This window comes from Rhinopithecus roxellana, chromosome 8, assembly GCF_007565055.1.
Source record: "Rhinopithecus roxellana isolate Shanxi Qingling chromosome 8, ASM756505v1, whole genome shotgun sequence".
NCBI classification, from domain to species: domain Eukaryota; kingdom Metazoa; phylum Chordata; class Mammalia; order Primates; family Cercopithecidae; genus Rhinopithecus; species Rhinopithecus roxellana.
Window position 1 is genome coordinate 133,559,569 of NC_044556.1, and position 14,661 is coordinate 133,574,229.

At 36.7% G+C, this 14,661-nt stretch overlaps 1 protein-coding gene across 9 annotated transcripts in view; it reads left to right on the forward strand.

Moving 5' to 3' along the window:
- SMG7 (SMG7 nonsense mediated mRNA decay factor) overlaps positions 1-14,661 on the forward strand; it is an 88,238-nt gene that overhangs the window by 28,755 nt on the left and 44,822 nt on the right. For 6 of the 9 annotated variants that reach the window (XM_030936435.1, XM_030936430.1, XM_030936432.1 and 3 more), the window contains 2 exons: positions 657-795; positions 11,720-11,751. In XM_030936435.1, the coding sequence (XP_030792295.1) occupies positions 680-795; positions 11,720-11,751 (148 nt within the window). In that variant the 5' untranslated portion in view covers positions 657-679. The remainder of the gene's footprint in view (positions 1-656; positions 796-11,719; positions 11,752-14,661) is intronic. The other 3 variants (XM_010368942.2, XM_030936434.1, XM_010368945.2) reach the window with 1 other exon arrangement.

Here is a 14,661-nt window from a genome sequence, read left to right on the forward strand (position 1 = left end):
CTGACATACCATTGGAGTGCAGAAAGTGTGACTCCCAAAGCCATGCTTTTAACCACTGCTGCCTTCTTCCTTGTTGGTCTGTCTCTACATTAGATTTTAAATCCATGGCAGGGACCACATCGATTTTTTTCATCATGGTACACTTAGTCCTTAACACTGCATCTATGATATAAAAATGACCAAATTTGTACAGTAAATGAGAATTGGAAAACCTGACATTTTCAACTGATCTTAGCATTATTCATACTACCTATAATTGTGTTTTAATTGTTTTACATATTTTTTACATGATTGTTTTGTTTTACATATTTTTTCTTCAGTAAGGAGTTCATCTGCTTTCGTGTTCTACAGGGCATTCTCACCCTGATCTTAAAAGAGCCCTGCTTGGTAACTGGTATCTGTTTGTCCTGTAGTGCTCACTCAGTTTTCAGACAGTGAGGAACATTAGAATAACATTTTGGTCTATAACTGGAATCTGTTAGAAATATAAATTTTTAAATGTTTGTTCTAAGAAACATTAAACAAAAAAAAAAGACTTTGACATTTTTCCTTTACCTTTCACATTAAGTCATTTCAAATAAAGATAAAATAATTTTCTTCATAGGGTTCTCTGTTATTGTGGGTTAACTCATATTTTCCTCCTCTCCTCTATCTAGAATGTCTTAAACCATTCTACCTTATGAGAAATTGGATGTTCTTGCAGATAGTCATTGTGGGAGAAAACGTTTCATTTAAGTCCCAGATGAGGACCGAAAACTTGAAATCAGAGGAGCATCTGAAATCAAGTAATATTAGGTAGGATAAAAATTACAAGGGATTTCTACTTGTTTTTATTCCTTTTGGAGATGTGTATTATTCATACTCTGTGAACACTAATGAAATTAGAATCTTCCTGAAGCATTTGATTTTGGCCAAGATCGGGATGGGGCATGCTAAAGTTTTATTATTTATGTGACTTCATGAGAACCTTGGCTTACGTTTGCTTTGTCTTGAGCGTTTATATCTTGTGGTCCAAGGAAGCTTTTAAAATATTTACTGAAGTAAATTTTTAAAAAAGTGTTTTATATGAGGTCTCTGAATATTTATGATAAACATAGGGACAAATGATTTATGCATCATCCTTTAGAATGAAAATTTCTGTGTGTGTGTGTTTTTTTTTAAACATAGTAAATCATATGAGTGCAGGTAGCATCAGCTTGCTGTTCTGTGTGTCAGCATGGATGCAATCAAGCCTCCCAAGTGCCTGTAGAAATAGGTATATGATAGTATGCTAGAGAAGCCCTCTTGTACGTGTGAAGTAATAACTATTGCTACAGCAGCTTATAATGACTGAACATGCAAAGATGCTTGATCTCAAAGATGCAGCTTTTAACCAAGAGATGATAGTTGCCTCTATGAGCTGATACTATGAGCGTGATACCTCTAGCCTGGCCATTTCAGAAGGCCTTAAATATGTTTATGAGCTCGGGTTTGGAACTAGACTGTAAGGGTGGAACCCAAGCTCTGCCATTTCTTAGTTATGTGACCTTGGGCAAGTTATTTAACCACTCTGTGCCTCTATTCCCTCATCATCAAAATGGGCATAATATTATTACTTACCTGATAGAATTGTTGTGAGAATCAAAGATGTAGTAATATGAAAGCTAAAACCTGGCAAATAACAAGTGATTAAACTATATTGTTATTTTACTGCTGGTTAATTCTTAACAGATGAGTTTAGTCTGTTATCAGTGTGGCATTTCTATAATTTATAATTGTCTTGATATATCAGTTCCAATTTTAAAAATGTATTTGTTAAATAATGTAATCAGAACTAATGTTTGGAGAAAAACAAAAAAGAAAAAACCCTGACTCAATTATTTTGTAATTTTTATGTATCTGCCTCTAGTTTTATTTTCTATTTATACTAAGAACATAGTCATCATGACATCTAAACTGTTTTTCTTTTGTTGCTTGTGGTGGTAGAGGACCTAGGGTTTTTTACTACAACTTTGAAATGTCTTTTTCAACCCAGTGTGCCCCTTCAAAAGGGATCTCATGAAGCAATGAGGGGAGGGAGGGACGCCTGACTAGCCAGTCAGTAACCGGATTAGCAAAAGTAATTTAGTGGTCATTGAACTATTCATGTCACAATCAGATTACCCCTCTTTATTCAAATGATCATTTAGGTTCTTTTATATAATTTACTTGTCTTATTTATTCCTCATAGCAACTTTGAAAAGTAGTTTGTATTCTCGTTTTATGGATGAGGAAACAGTCTTCTTAGAAGCTCCAAGATAGCACTACTTATTTGTAGGAAAGCCCAAATTCAGACCCGAGTCTTTTTGCTTTATATTACTTTCCATTACATAAAACTGCCTCCTGTATGGTTCGTATTTTATCACTCAGTAATTCAACAAATTCAACAATTTTTAGTGAACAGCTGCCATGGGCCGATGCATTCTTCTGGTTGTTATGGCCCTTATCTTTTCTAACACTCCCAGTGGCTCTTCTTCTTAGTTGTGTTCTAGGCATATGTCTATCCTTGCACTCACCTTTATTGTATTGAAATTATGTACATGCCTTTGTATCTGTCACCTTACCTAGAGGTCCTTAAAAGTAGGTATCTGCCAGTGTTACCAATTTGACTATTTAGAGTAAAAAAAAAATTACTTATTTTAATTTGTACTTACTGGTAGTATTTCCTTTTTTGAATTATCAATTTGGTCTTCTGCCGATTTTTCTGTTGATACCTTGATTTATTTATTTAGTTTGTGACCAAGTCTCACTCTTGTTGCCCAGGCTGTAGTGCAATGGTGTGTTCTCAGCTCATTGCAACCTCTGCCTCCTGGGTTCAGGTGATTCTCCTGCTTCAGCCTCCCAGGTAGCTGGGATTATAGGCACCCGCCACCATGCCCAGCTAATTTTTATATTTTTAGTAGAGACAGTTTCACCACATTGGCCAGGCTGGTCTCCAACTCCTGACCTCTGGTGATCTGCCCACCTCGACCTCCCAAAGTGCTGGGTGCTGGGATTACAGGTGTGAGCCACGGTACCTGGCCAATATATTTTTTGTATTAATTTTTCCATTTTATCTAATCCACACGGCTCTTAACACTTTCTCTGCATTCTTTTCTTTGTCATTTTGTAATTATCCCAAATATTTACCATTCTCCACAGCTTATCCCCCTCTTTCTTTCAGACACAGATAGGATCTACCTTATCTCTGAAATTGAGGAAATACAGCTGTAAATTCTCTTAACATCTCTCTACTCCCAGTATTTCCCAATTCTTTTTTTTTTTTTTTTTTTTTTTTTTTTTTTTTTTTTTTTTGAGACGGAGTCTTGCTCTGCTGCCCAGGCTGGAGTGCAGTGGCCGGCTCTCAGCGCACTGCAAGCTCCGCCTCCCGGGTTCACGCCATTCTCCTGTCTCAGCCTCCCGAGTAGCTGGGACTACAGGCGCCCGCCTCGTCGCCCGGCTAGTTTTTTGTATTTTTTAGTAGAGACGGGGTTTCACCGTATTAGCCAGGATGGTCTCGATCTCCTGACCTCGTGATCCGCCCGTCTCGGCCTCCCAAAGTGCTGGGATTACAGGCTTGAGCCACCGCGCCCGGCCAGTATTTCCCAATTCTAACACATTTCTGTTTAACCTTACCAACCTCCAATTTTATCCTGACTCTTTTTCAAGGCCAGTCCTCTTCCTATCTTAATAATATCATTCTTATTTCCTTCTATCTCTTCCAGAACAGTGCTTTCAGTTTTATTTTCTCCTATATCTTCAACCTATTCATTTCTTCCAGCTTCTTTCCTTTATTCTAAATACTCTCAAGTGTCTCTCCAATTAGGGGGGAGGGGAAGAAACTTCTATTTAGCCATGTCCTCCATCTCTTTCTCTTTACACAGCCCAGCATCCTAAGAGTTGACGTAAACTTCTCCCTCTTATTTGTTCCTCAACCTCCTGCATCCTCATGTAATCTTTTCTCTGGCAAGGCTGTCATTGACCCTTATTTCACCAAATCTGATACACTTTCCAGTCCTTATTTATCTCATAGTACTTTTCAGCTGCCTGTGATATTGATGACTACTCTTCCTTTTTGTTCTCTTATTTTCTATACTCCACTCTTCTCTTGCTCTTATACTATTCACCAGTTTCTTCGTGGTGTTCTTCATGGAGTGTCTTTCATCTACCCTTTAAAAATGAAAACAGAGAACTAGCTCCACCATTCTGTGTTTCTGGGCAGTGACATTTACTCTCATGGTTTTAACTGCCATCAATATACTGATCACATCAGTGCTGTATTCCTAGTCTCAAGTCTCCCCTTTGCTTGATACTTATCTCTGAATGCCTGGTTACGCATTCATTAATTCAACAAATTGAACACATTTTTAGTGAACAGCTGCCACAGTCAAGGCATTATTGTAGGTGTTATGGGTATAGCCCTGAACACTATCTTTTTTGCATTCTCCACCTTCTTATATACCCAGCCGGCCAAACTAACAATCTGGGAGTAACAGACTCTTTCTTTATCTTCCTTTCTTTTGGCTTAACTTACCAGGTATTTCTTGAATCTGGGTTTTTCCATTCATCTGTATTAACACATCCTTACTTCCAGTCTTAAATCTATAGTAATCTTTTTAAAATGTAAATCTAACAATGCTATGCTCTTGCTCTAAGTTCAGCACTGGTTTCCTATTAAAGGACAGAATCAGAACTCCAGGGCATGTCATGCAAGGCCTCTCACAGTGTGCTCTGTCTGGATTCTTCAGCTTCATTATCTGTGGCTTTCTACCTTGCATTTGATGCTCACTCACTAGCTTAGCTTTGCTTTTTATTGTTCTGTTATTTCTTCTGCTTGGAAGAATAACTCCTTCCCATCCTTTGAAATTCTCAGACCAGTGTTGGTCCTTAATAAAACTAGGTACACATTTTTAAAGAATATAAATTAAGGAGCGAATGTTGTGGTATAGAGTATTGTCGTGTTGGGAGATTTGAAAATGCTTCCTGAGCCCTAAAGTACCATACAGAGAAAGCAAATTAGTATTTTTATTAACGTGTGCAAGAAAAACTCCTTTAGGAGCAGCATCTTCTCTAGATTTTCTTTTCCAAATGAAATTCAGCAGTAGAGCAATATGATTTATATATCTCTGATTAATATTGTGAGACTTGATGTGTGTGTGGGTGTACACGCATGTGCGCACATTAAGTGCATGCTTACCTTATGTCTGGCCAATTATTCAGCATAAATAATTATGATTAGATTATTGTGTTTATGGCTATCATTGATAAATGCTGTTATTATCCCAAGTATTTCTTAGAACTCTGTGAAACAAGTGAACAGATTAACTTGTGGCTTTTGGTTAAATTTCTTTAAAAAAAAACACTCCCAGCGTGTTCTCCCAAAATAAAAGAGAGTGATTCACTTTTCCTTAGCAGCTGTGAGTTTAGAAGATGTTGACTTACTTTCCTGAATTCTGCTCAGAGGGGATCGGGAGTTCAGGCAGAAGGAATCTCCCATTTTATGTGCCCTGACTTGGAAATACCTTTACATTTTTAAACCATGAATCTTAGACTATATATTCTTTTTGTGTGTGTGTGTGTTTTTTTTTTTTTTTGAGACAGAGTCTCGTTTTGTCGCCTAGGCTGGAGTGCAGTGATGTGATCTTGGCTCACTGCAACCTTTACCTCCCAGGTTCAAGTGATTCTTCTGCTTCAGTCTCCAGAGTAGCTGGGACTACAGGTACATGCCACCACGCCAGGCTAATTTTTGTATTTTTAGTAGAGATGAGGTTTCGCTGTGTTGGCCAGGCTGGTCTTGAACTCATGACCTCAGGTGATCTGCCCACCTCAGCCTCCCAAAGTGTTGGGATTACAGGCGTGAGCCACCACACCCAGCTGTTAGACTATATATTCTTAAAAGAGATTATCTTGTATTTGTTACCTAGCATTGTTACATAAATGCTATATATAATCAAGATATTTGTTAAAGAAGATAACCGAAATTTTAGTATTTTCCTCTAGTGACATTATTTGAAAAATTATCATAAAATTGTGAAGTATTAAAGGCTCCAGTTCTATGGGTTGTTACTATCAAACATTTCAAATTTTTTTTTCTCATACCCTTGTGTAAGAGAGGAACTATTATATAATATCATAAAATGAGGGTTAGGAGTTACACTCTGGAGCCATATCGATTATGCTACTTCTACTACTTACTATGACCTTGACTAACGACACTACTTAGTAACCTCTATCTCCTTGGGTTTCTTGAGCTATAAAGTGGGGACAATAACAGTACTTAGTGTGAAGTAAATAATTTATGTAAAGCTCTTAGAACAATGGCAATAGTAAATGCTGCATATAGTGTTAGCTGTACTTATAGGCACTATAGTATCTATATATATTCTAATGTACCTGGTACCTGTTACTACCTCTACTATAGTACCTGTAGTATAGTATATAGTACTAAGTACTTAGAATGCATTAAATGTATTTGTAGATCTTGATTATTCCACGAGTATTTATTGTTTCAGTTTATTAGCGTTCAACATATTTGGCTGTCACTGAATGTTTCATATTTTGTTCAGCCTTTTAATGACTTTTTCTTTTTTTATTGCTTGATAGAATTGCTTAATTTTTCCTATTAATTAATAACTAAGACAATATATTTTGATAGCTGTGTTTAATAGTGTTACTTTATTATTGAAAGCATGGTGATTTTATTCTTGGTTCATTCATTCTTTTCATTAATTCCTTCAGCTTAAAGAATTAAAAGGAATTCATGTTGCCATACCCTCTACCGAGAAAAAACATTTTAAAATTTTTGCCTCTCTGTATGAGCATTGGCTGTAAACTTTAATGTTAATTCATTGATGGTCTTTATAACGAAACCATAGAACAATTGTCTTCTTTGGAGACAAAAGTCTCACTCCATTGCCCAAGTTGGAATGCAGTGGCACAATCACGGTTCACTGCAGCTTCAGAACTCCTAGACTCAAGCAATCCTCCCACCTCAGGCTCTTGAGTAGCTGGGACTACAAGTACACACCACCACACCAGCTAATTTTTTATTTTTTGTAGAGATGAAGTCTTCCTCTGGTGTCCAGGCTGATCTTAAACTCCTGGCTCCAGTGATCCTCCTGCCTCAGCCTCCCAAAGTACTGTGATTACAGGTGTGAGCCACCATGCCTGGACTATTTTTTTCTTTATAAAGTAAAATAATGATATAGCCAATTTTGTGCTAATCTATTAAAATATTTATATAAGGTTACATATCCATTGATTTGATTTCTAGTACATTATTTTTTAAAAAGAAAGCTAATAGTTGCTTAGGGGTGGGAAGATGGAGATTCCTCTTCTTGTGAGGCAATAACTCTTAGCTTAATCCTCCCACCTGTCTAAATGGATATTTTGGGGATACAGAAAAAAAAAGTTAGTGGATAATAGTGTATAAGCCAAACTTGTTTTAAAGAGTTTGTCAGTAGATTCTATCAAAAACATAGCATGGCCTGCAAGTACTGTTTCTAATTATATGAGACTATATTTTTAAAAATAGTCCACTTTGTGACAAGATTAAGATATTAACTAATAAAAACAAATAAATACAGACTTTTACTCTGCAGACACTATTGTTGGTGATTCCTTATAACCATAATTTGGTTTGGGAACTTAAAGATGTTTTACTTCTCGTTCTTTTCATCAGATATTCCTTAGAGCAGGAGATGGCAAACTTTTTCTGTTAAAGGATCAGATAGTAAATATTTTAGGGTTGGTGGGCCATGTGGTGGTTGTCTTAACTCTCAGCTCTGCCTTGGTAGCTGAAAACAGCCATGGACAACATGTAAATGAATGTGTGTGGCTGTGTTCCAGTAAAACTGTCTTCACAAAATTAGATCCAGGATGAAAGGGAATTTCATTCACAAGCCGACCACGGCATTTGAGTGTAAAATTTATTTCTTGTGGTCCTTTTGATAAAAATTTTAGATATAATCTATTTCCTTTATGAACAGATCTTTTAATTTAGGCTAATTGACTTAAATGTTAATGTTCCTAGACAAACCAACATTAGCTTTTTATGTCATATAATTTTGTTATTCTACTTTGAAAGAAATAGAAATAACTTGGACTTTGTGGAGTCATTTAAGAACAAAATTTGTACCTGTTTGTACCTGACTCCTTTGTGACTGGAAGAATTATTTTATATCTCGGAGCTTCAGTTTTTCCATTTATAAAACAGGAATAATTCTAGCTATTCCATAGCGTTGTTGTATTTTCCATTTAGCTATCTTTATCAATTCAGTTTAGCAAAGTTGTTTTTAAAAAGAAAGGTAATAATTGTCATTATTAGGAAGGTAATAAAAGTAATTAACTTGTGCTTCTTTCAGAACCTAGGATAGAACTGCACAGAAATGAGCACCTCTGCCCTTGTCATACTGAGGAATCAAAGCTGGAATTGCAAAATATTTTAACGTCTATGTCAGTTTTTGTGACATTTTTATATTTCTATTAGTGCTTGACTTTTTAGTTTTACAGTTTTTCTTGGACAGATTATAGCATGGTAAAAATACGGAGTAAAATATTAGATCTTTGTTTATCGATGGGAGCCTTCTGCAGAGTCTGCAAGAACTATAGTTCATCACCTGACAGCTTGTAAGAAAAGCAGATTATTTGTAAATTACATTTATATTATATACCCCATATAATCTTTGACTGGAAGTTGGTAACATCATTAGGTGGATGTTAGCATACTGAAATGTTACTTGTTCATCTTTACAAAACAAATCATGTTTGGAATGAGAAAACAACCTTTAGATACATGATCCTAAGTATATATGTTGCATATACTTGAGCATGAATTTTTAGCTAACATAGGGAAGCATAGTAAAATATATCCTTTGTAACTTCACAACTCAGGGACAAAATGAAAGGTCATTCATTTAATCTAGTAAAGGTGCATAATTAACCCTAGCTTTCTCACTAAAAGGTTTATAAATTAGTACTCTCCAGTAGGATTTTTCAGGGGAGGAGCAACAGTTGTGACATTGGTAGGATGGGGTACATGGTATGCTTTATTAAATTGTATAATCTTAGGTTTTAAAGGCATAAGCCAACAGTTTTGCAAATGTGTATTTTTTTTAATGGCAAAAGTTTAACACCTGAAGTGAAGAGTGAAGTCAGGCTGTATGGATAATGGAATTTGATGTGATGCTACATTTTACGACTAAGTGTGGCTATTTGTTTAGTATTCTTCATTTATGTTGCTAGTTCTCATAGGGCTTATGGTTACCTCCTTAGCACTAAGTTGTGATTCTGTTGTTCGAAAGCTTAGTTTTTGAAAAGATGTAAATATCTTTTAAAGACTAAGAGAATGAAAGGATTTGCTTTACATTTTAATGAAACTTAAATTTATTAGGTTGGTGCAAAAGTAATCGTGGTTTTTGCCATGTTAAAATTAAGGTGGCAAAAACCACGATTACTTTTTCATCAACCTAATACAATTGATATTAAATACTTAATAAATTATATAAAACAATATTTAAACAGTAAAAATTTTAAAACCTTAATATTCTCTAGCTTTCATGCTAAAAGTTCATTTTTAAAAATGGAAATCTCAGCCTGGCATAGTGGCATGCGCCTGTAATCCTAGCTACTTTGGAGACTGAGGCAGGAGGATCTCTTGAGCTCAGGAGTTGAAGACCATCCTGGGCAACATAGCAAGGCCCAATCTCTCTTGAAAAAAAAAATCTCTCAAGTTTATATACCTACCTTCTTTCATTTTTTTTTTTTTTTTTTTTTTGAGACGGAGTCTCGCTCTGTCGCCCAGGCTGGAGTGCAGTGGCCGGATCTCAGCTCACTGCAAGCTCCGCCTCCCAGGTTCACGCCATTCTCCTGGCTCAGCCTCCCGAGTAGCTGGGACTACGGGCGCCCACCACCACGCCCGGCTAGTTTTTTGTATTTTTTAGTAGAGACGGGGTTTCACCATGTTCGCCAGGATGGTCTTGATCTCCTGACCTCGTGATCCACCCATCTCGGCCTCCCAAAGTGCTGGGATTACAGGCTTGAGCCACCGCGCCCGGCCATACCTACCTTCTTAAATAGAGTATATGAGTCTGATTTATACTTTTCCTCTCATTAAAAATATTGAGTGTCTGTTGTGTGCAAGGTGCTGTGCTAGTAGACAAGGAGTTGTGATAAGCATTCTTAAAATCTATAATATGTAATATGAAGAAAAACTAGAAGTGCTGTGAGAGCATAAAATAGGAATATCCTTAATCTAGATGGAGTTCAGGTAGGGCTTTCTGAAGCAGTAATGTTCTGACTGAGGTAAAAGATGAGTGGTAATTAAGCAGACAAAGGGGGAAGAGGTGTTGCTAGCAGAGTCTTTTATAAAGACCTCTAGTGTGAAAGAAGCAGGGTATACTGGAGAAATTAGAAGTCCAGTCCAGAAGTCCAGAAATGAGCCCGGAGATCAAGGAGTGAAGAGTAGTGAAAATAGAGTTCAGAGACCGTCAAATGTTGTAGGACACTTTAGATTTTGTTCTTAACCTCAGAGTAGTGGGAAGTCATTAAAGTGTTTTAAAGGGACAACTGGTAGATCAGATTTGCATTTTTAAAAGATCCCTCTGAGGGCTGTTGGGAGAACAGAATGAAATGGGGCAAGAGTGAAGTGGAGGAAACAAAGTCAAGGGATGGTTCTTGAATGAGAGTGGCTGAAGAAGAAATGAAGGGAAATCAACAGATTCAAGATATAGTTAGTAGATAACATTTTTTGGAGTTGATAGATGTTAGAGGTTTGAGAGAAAGTTGTCATGGAGGACTTCCAGGTTTCTTCCTTCCACAATTGGAAAGCTATGATGCATTTGCTAAGATGAAAAAACATTAGAAAGAGAACTAGAGGTAGGGGATGGGAATGGGTCTTGAGTTCAGTTTTGGACCTCTTGAACACAGGCAATTCTTGAAGAATTTGAGAGGGAAAAAAAAGGCAGCAGCTAGAGGGGAACATGGGGCAGAAGGTTTTTAAAATGTGTGAAATACTTGGACATGTTAAAATGCTGAAGAGAAGGAAAGATCCAAATGAAGTGAGGGAAGTCTCAAAATTGGTGCAAGGGAAGGGGTAAATCAAAGGCACAATCCTGAAGAAGGGTTAGCAAGAACATACCTAAGTGGAATTATTGTTCTTAAATATTAAGAGGTGCACTACCTCTAGTGTTTTAACAAGAGAAAGTAAGAAGCAGGCTGTATATATAAATGTAGTACATCTTTAGTAAGTGGGAATTGTTTTCCCTGAGGTATGGAAATGTCACTTGGAGGTGAGGACGGGGTATAGGAATCAGTAGCTAGAGAAGAGGGGAAATTTGAAATAGTTATGGTGAGGAGTGAATTGAGAAATGTAGTAGGATTTTTTGGCAGCATGGAGAGAATTTTTAAAAATTTAGTGAATGTCATTTAATATTATCTTAAGTAAATCACATTTGGAGGAAAACAGCAAGAAGGTGGACTCTACTTAGCAGAAGAGGTCCCTAAGGGTCCTTAAACTTTTTAAGTGTTGGCATTAATTTGCCAAGACCTTGTGCTACCCTGATGTTAAAGTAAGGATGCTATTTGCAATGCCCTAAATATAGCTGCTGTATATCCTTATTGTAGTATATTATTTCACCTAACTTTTAGTGTTACTTATATGTTAGTTAGGCCTCATTTGTTTCTAACTGATACTCTTTTTCTTTTTCTTTTTTTCCCTATCTAGGCAGGCAGAAGTCCTGAAGGCTGACATGACAGGTATTGGCTGGCTTATTTCTTTTTTACCACATATTTTATACATTAAATTAATGGAAGGATAGCCTCTTTCTTACATTACGCACAGCACTAAATCCCATCTTAGTTGCCAAAAGGGATGATCATTTACTATCTGCTTTAAATATTTATTGTTTATATAGTTTGAATTCTTGCTTAAGTAATTGTTGGGAATGGCATATAATATTAATATATGGTATACTGAATTGAATGTTACCTAATTTAATTTATATAATCACTTAATTTTTATGAAACTTTTTATTAACGATTTAAGACATACAGAAAAAATAACATACCCCATATAAACCAAAATATCTTACAGTGTTAGGCTCATATCTTTCTGGGAAAATTTTTTTTTCCTCTTGATAATTAACCAAACTTTAGTAGGTAAATCTTCAGAAAAAATATTTATAGAAAAATTCTTCTGAAAATCCTGGAAATTGAGTGAGCTACCTTGCTGGCTTTCTTTTCTCCCATATCTTTGTTACTTTTTTTGTGTGTGAGATGGAGTCTCGCTCTGTCACCCAGGCTGGAATGCAGTGGCGCAATCTCAGCTCACTGTAACCTCCGCCTCCCTAGTTCAAGCAATTCTCCTCCCTCAGCCTCCTGAGTAGCTAGGATTACAGGTACATGCCACTACATTTGGCTAATGTTTGTATTTTTGGTAGAGACGAGGTTTCACCATGTTGGTCAGGCTGATCTCGAACTCCTGACTTCATGATCCTCCTGCCTCAGCCTCCCATAGTGCTGGGATTACAGGTGTGAGCCACTGCGCCTGGCCATCTTTGTTGTTTTAAATAATGACAGGTCTTTTGGAAGAATAACTGCCAGACTTAGCCATTGAAAGGAGTAAATGAGGCATGGTGTGGTGGCTCATGCCTGTAATCCCAGCACTTTTGGAAGCCCAGGCGAGTGGATCACCTGAGGCCAAGAGTTCGAGAACAGTCTGGCCAACATAGTGAAACCCCGTCTCTATCAAAAATACAAAAATTAGCTGGGCGTGGTGGCATGCACCTGCAATCCCAGCTACTCTGGAGACTGAGGCAGGAGAAACACTTGAACCTGGGAGGTGGAGGTTGCAGTGAGCAGAGATCACACCCCTGCACTCCAGCCTGGGTGACAGAAAGACTCCGTCTCAAAAAAAAAAAAAAAAAAAAGTAAATAATTTAAATACAAAATTAGGAAATATGTTGTAATCACCATATACTTATCAGTATGCCCTCCATAACAGCATATGCCATCCTAAAATGTATTAAGAGGAATATGTACTAGTGAATCTTACTCTAATTTTTGAGTAATTTAGTTCTGCAATGAAATTCACAAAAAAAGAATTAAACAGCATACCTGCCAAGATTTACAAAGAGGAAAAGGACTATTGAAATGTCTTTTTGTCAACTCTAGAGTCATTTAGGCTAATGTCCTAAGAGTTCATGGATAATCTCATGTCATCTTGTTCAAGGATAAGTGTGTTGGGGGGTGGATAGCTTATATATTTACTCAGTAATAGCTACTACTCAGTTCTTTCCATTATTAACAGATTTAACATCATCTATATTGTGTATATCAGTGTTTGTTCTGAGCTACTGTATTATGCTCTTGAATTGGCATTGAAAACATAATCTGTTGTGTGATGAAAACAGAACGTGGAGCAATAACAAGCTATCTGTACCATTTACCTTTTCTTAGATATTGAACAACCTTAGTAAATAGTCTTAGGGTTTGACCTTTGTAGGGGACCTTTGGCTGCCCAGAAACTTTAAGATAACAAGTCTACTCATTTGAATGACGGTCTTGATAGATGAGAATTAGTAATCTTTTACACTTCTTTTTCTTGCCATAAGTGAATTAAAGCAGGATTGACTAAATCTATTATTTAGTGATTAACAGTTTAACTAGGGATGAGGAGCTGATACTAAACTCTATTCTTACTAGCCTGTAAACTCTTAGGAGCATTAACTCAAATCCAGGAGATTCTCTTTGCAAAATAGGATTGTGGTGGCTGTAGATACTAATAGCAAACCTAAAGAAGAGTGATGATTATGCCATTGTGTAGCAGCAAAACCAAATAGCCCAGCTAGTTATGGGAAATACATAATTTAAAAGTCCATTATTCAGTTAACCTACTGAGGGAGCTTACTGTCAGTTGTTGAAATCATAATCCCAGTGATCGCAAAGGTTAAGGTGCCTTGCATGACTCTGGCAGACAGCAGGGCCCCAATTTTGTATTATGTGTAGTCATAGACTGACTTTCTGATTACATTCTACACCCAGTCTCTCATCTGACCTCTTTAGCAGTTTAATCCCAGTCTTCTAAGTCTTCGTTTATGTTAAATGACTAATGTGGATTGCTCACAAAAGTATCTTGGAAAACAGTCTACCACTCATTAAAATAATACTGTCATGGCTTATGCGGTCAGTATATTGAGAGAGGAGTAACAGCAGAATACCAAAGCAACTGCTGTTAGTCAGCTGATATGAGAATTCTGTAATGACATTTGTGGGAGTTCTCAAAAAAAAAAAAAAAAGAGACAGTTGCTTTAGACAAAGAGATACAGTATGAGAGTAAACAGACCAATGTGGCAGTCCGTTACTTCAAATGAGGTGGCTTACTGTGAGGCATATAGTTTCTTGTTAGGTGAAAAGGCAGAAATACAAACCAAAAGCAAAGGGCAAACCTTTTTTTTTTTTTTTTAAGCCCTTTTCATGATGTTATTTCAAAACCAAAAACAGAAGCATTGTAAACCAGACTTAGTCATTAGTTAAAAGGTAAAAGTCATTTGAAATATAATAGTATAAAACTTCTGCAGCATTCTATGGAATATATTTAGAGCAGATTTTGCCTTGGGGTTGGAGCAGGAAGGAGTCACTGGTGTGGTATAATGGTTTTACCGTTGG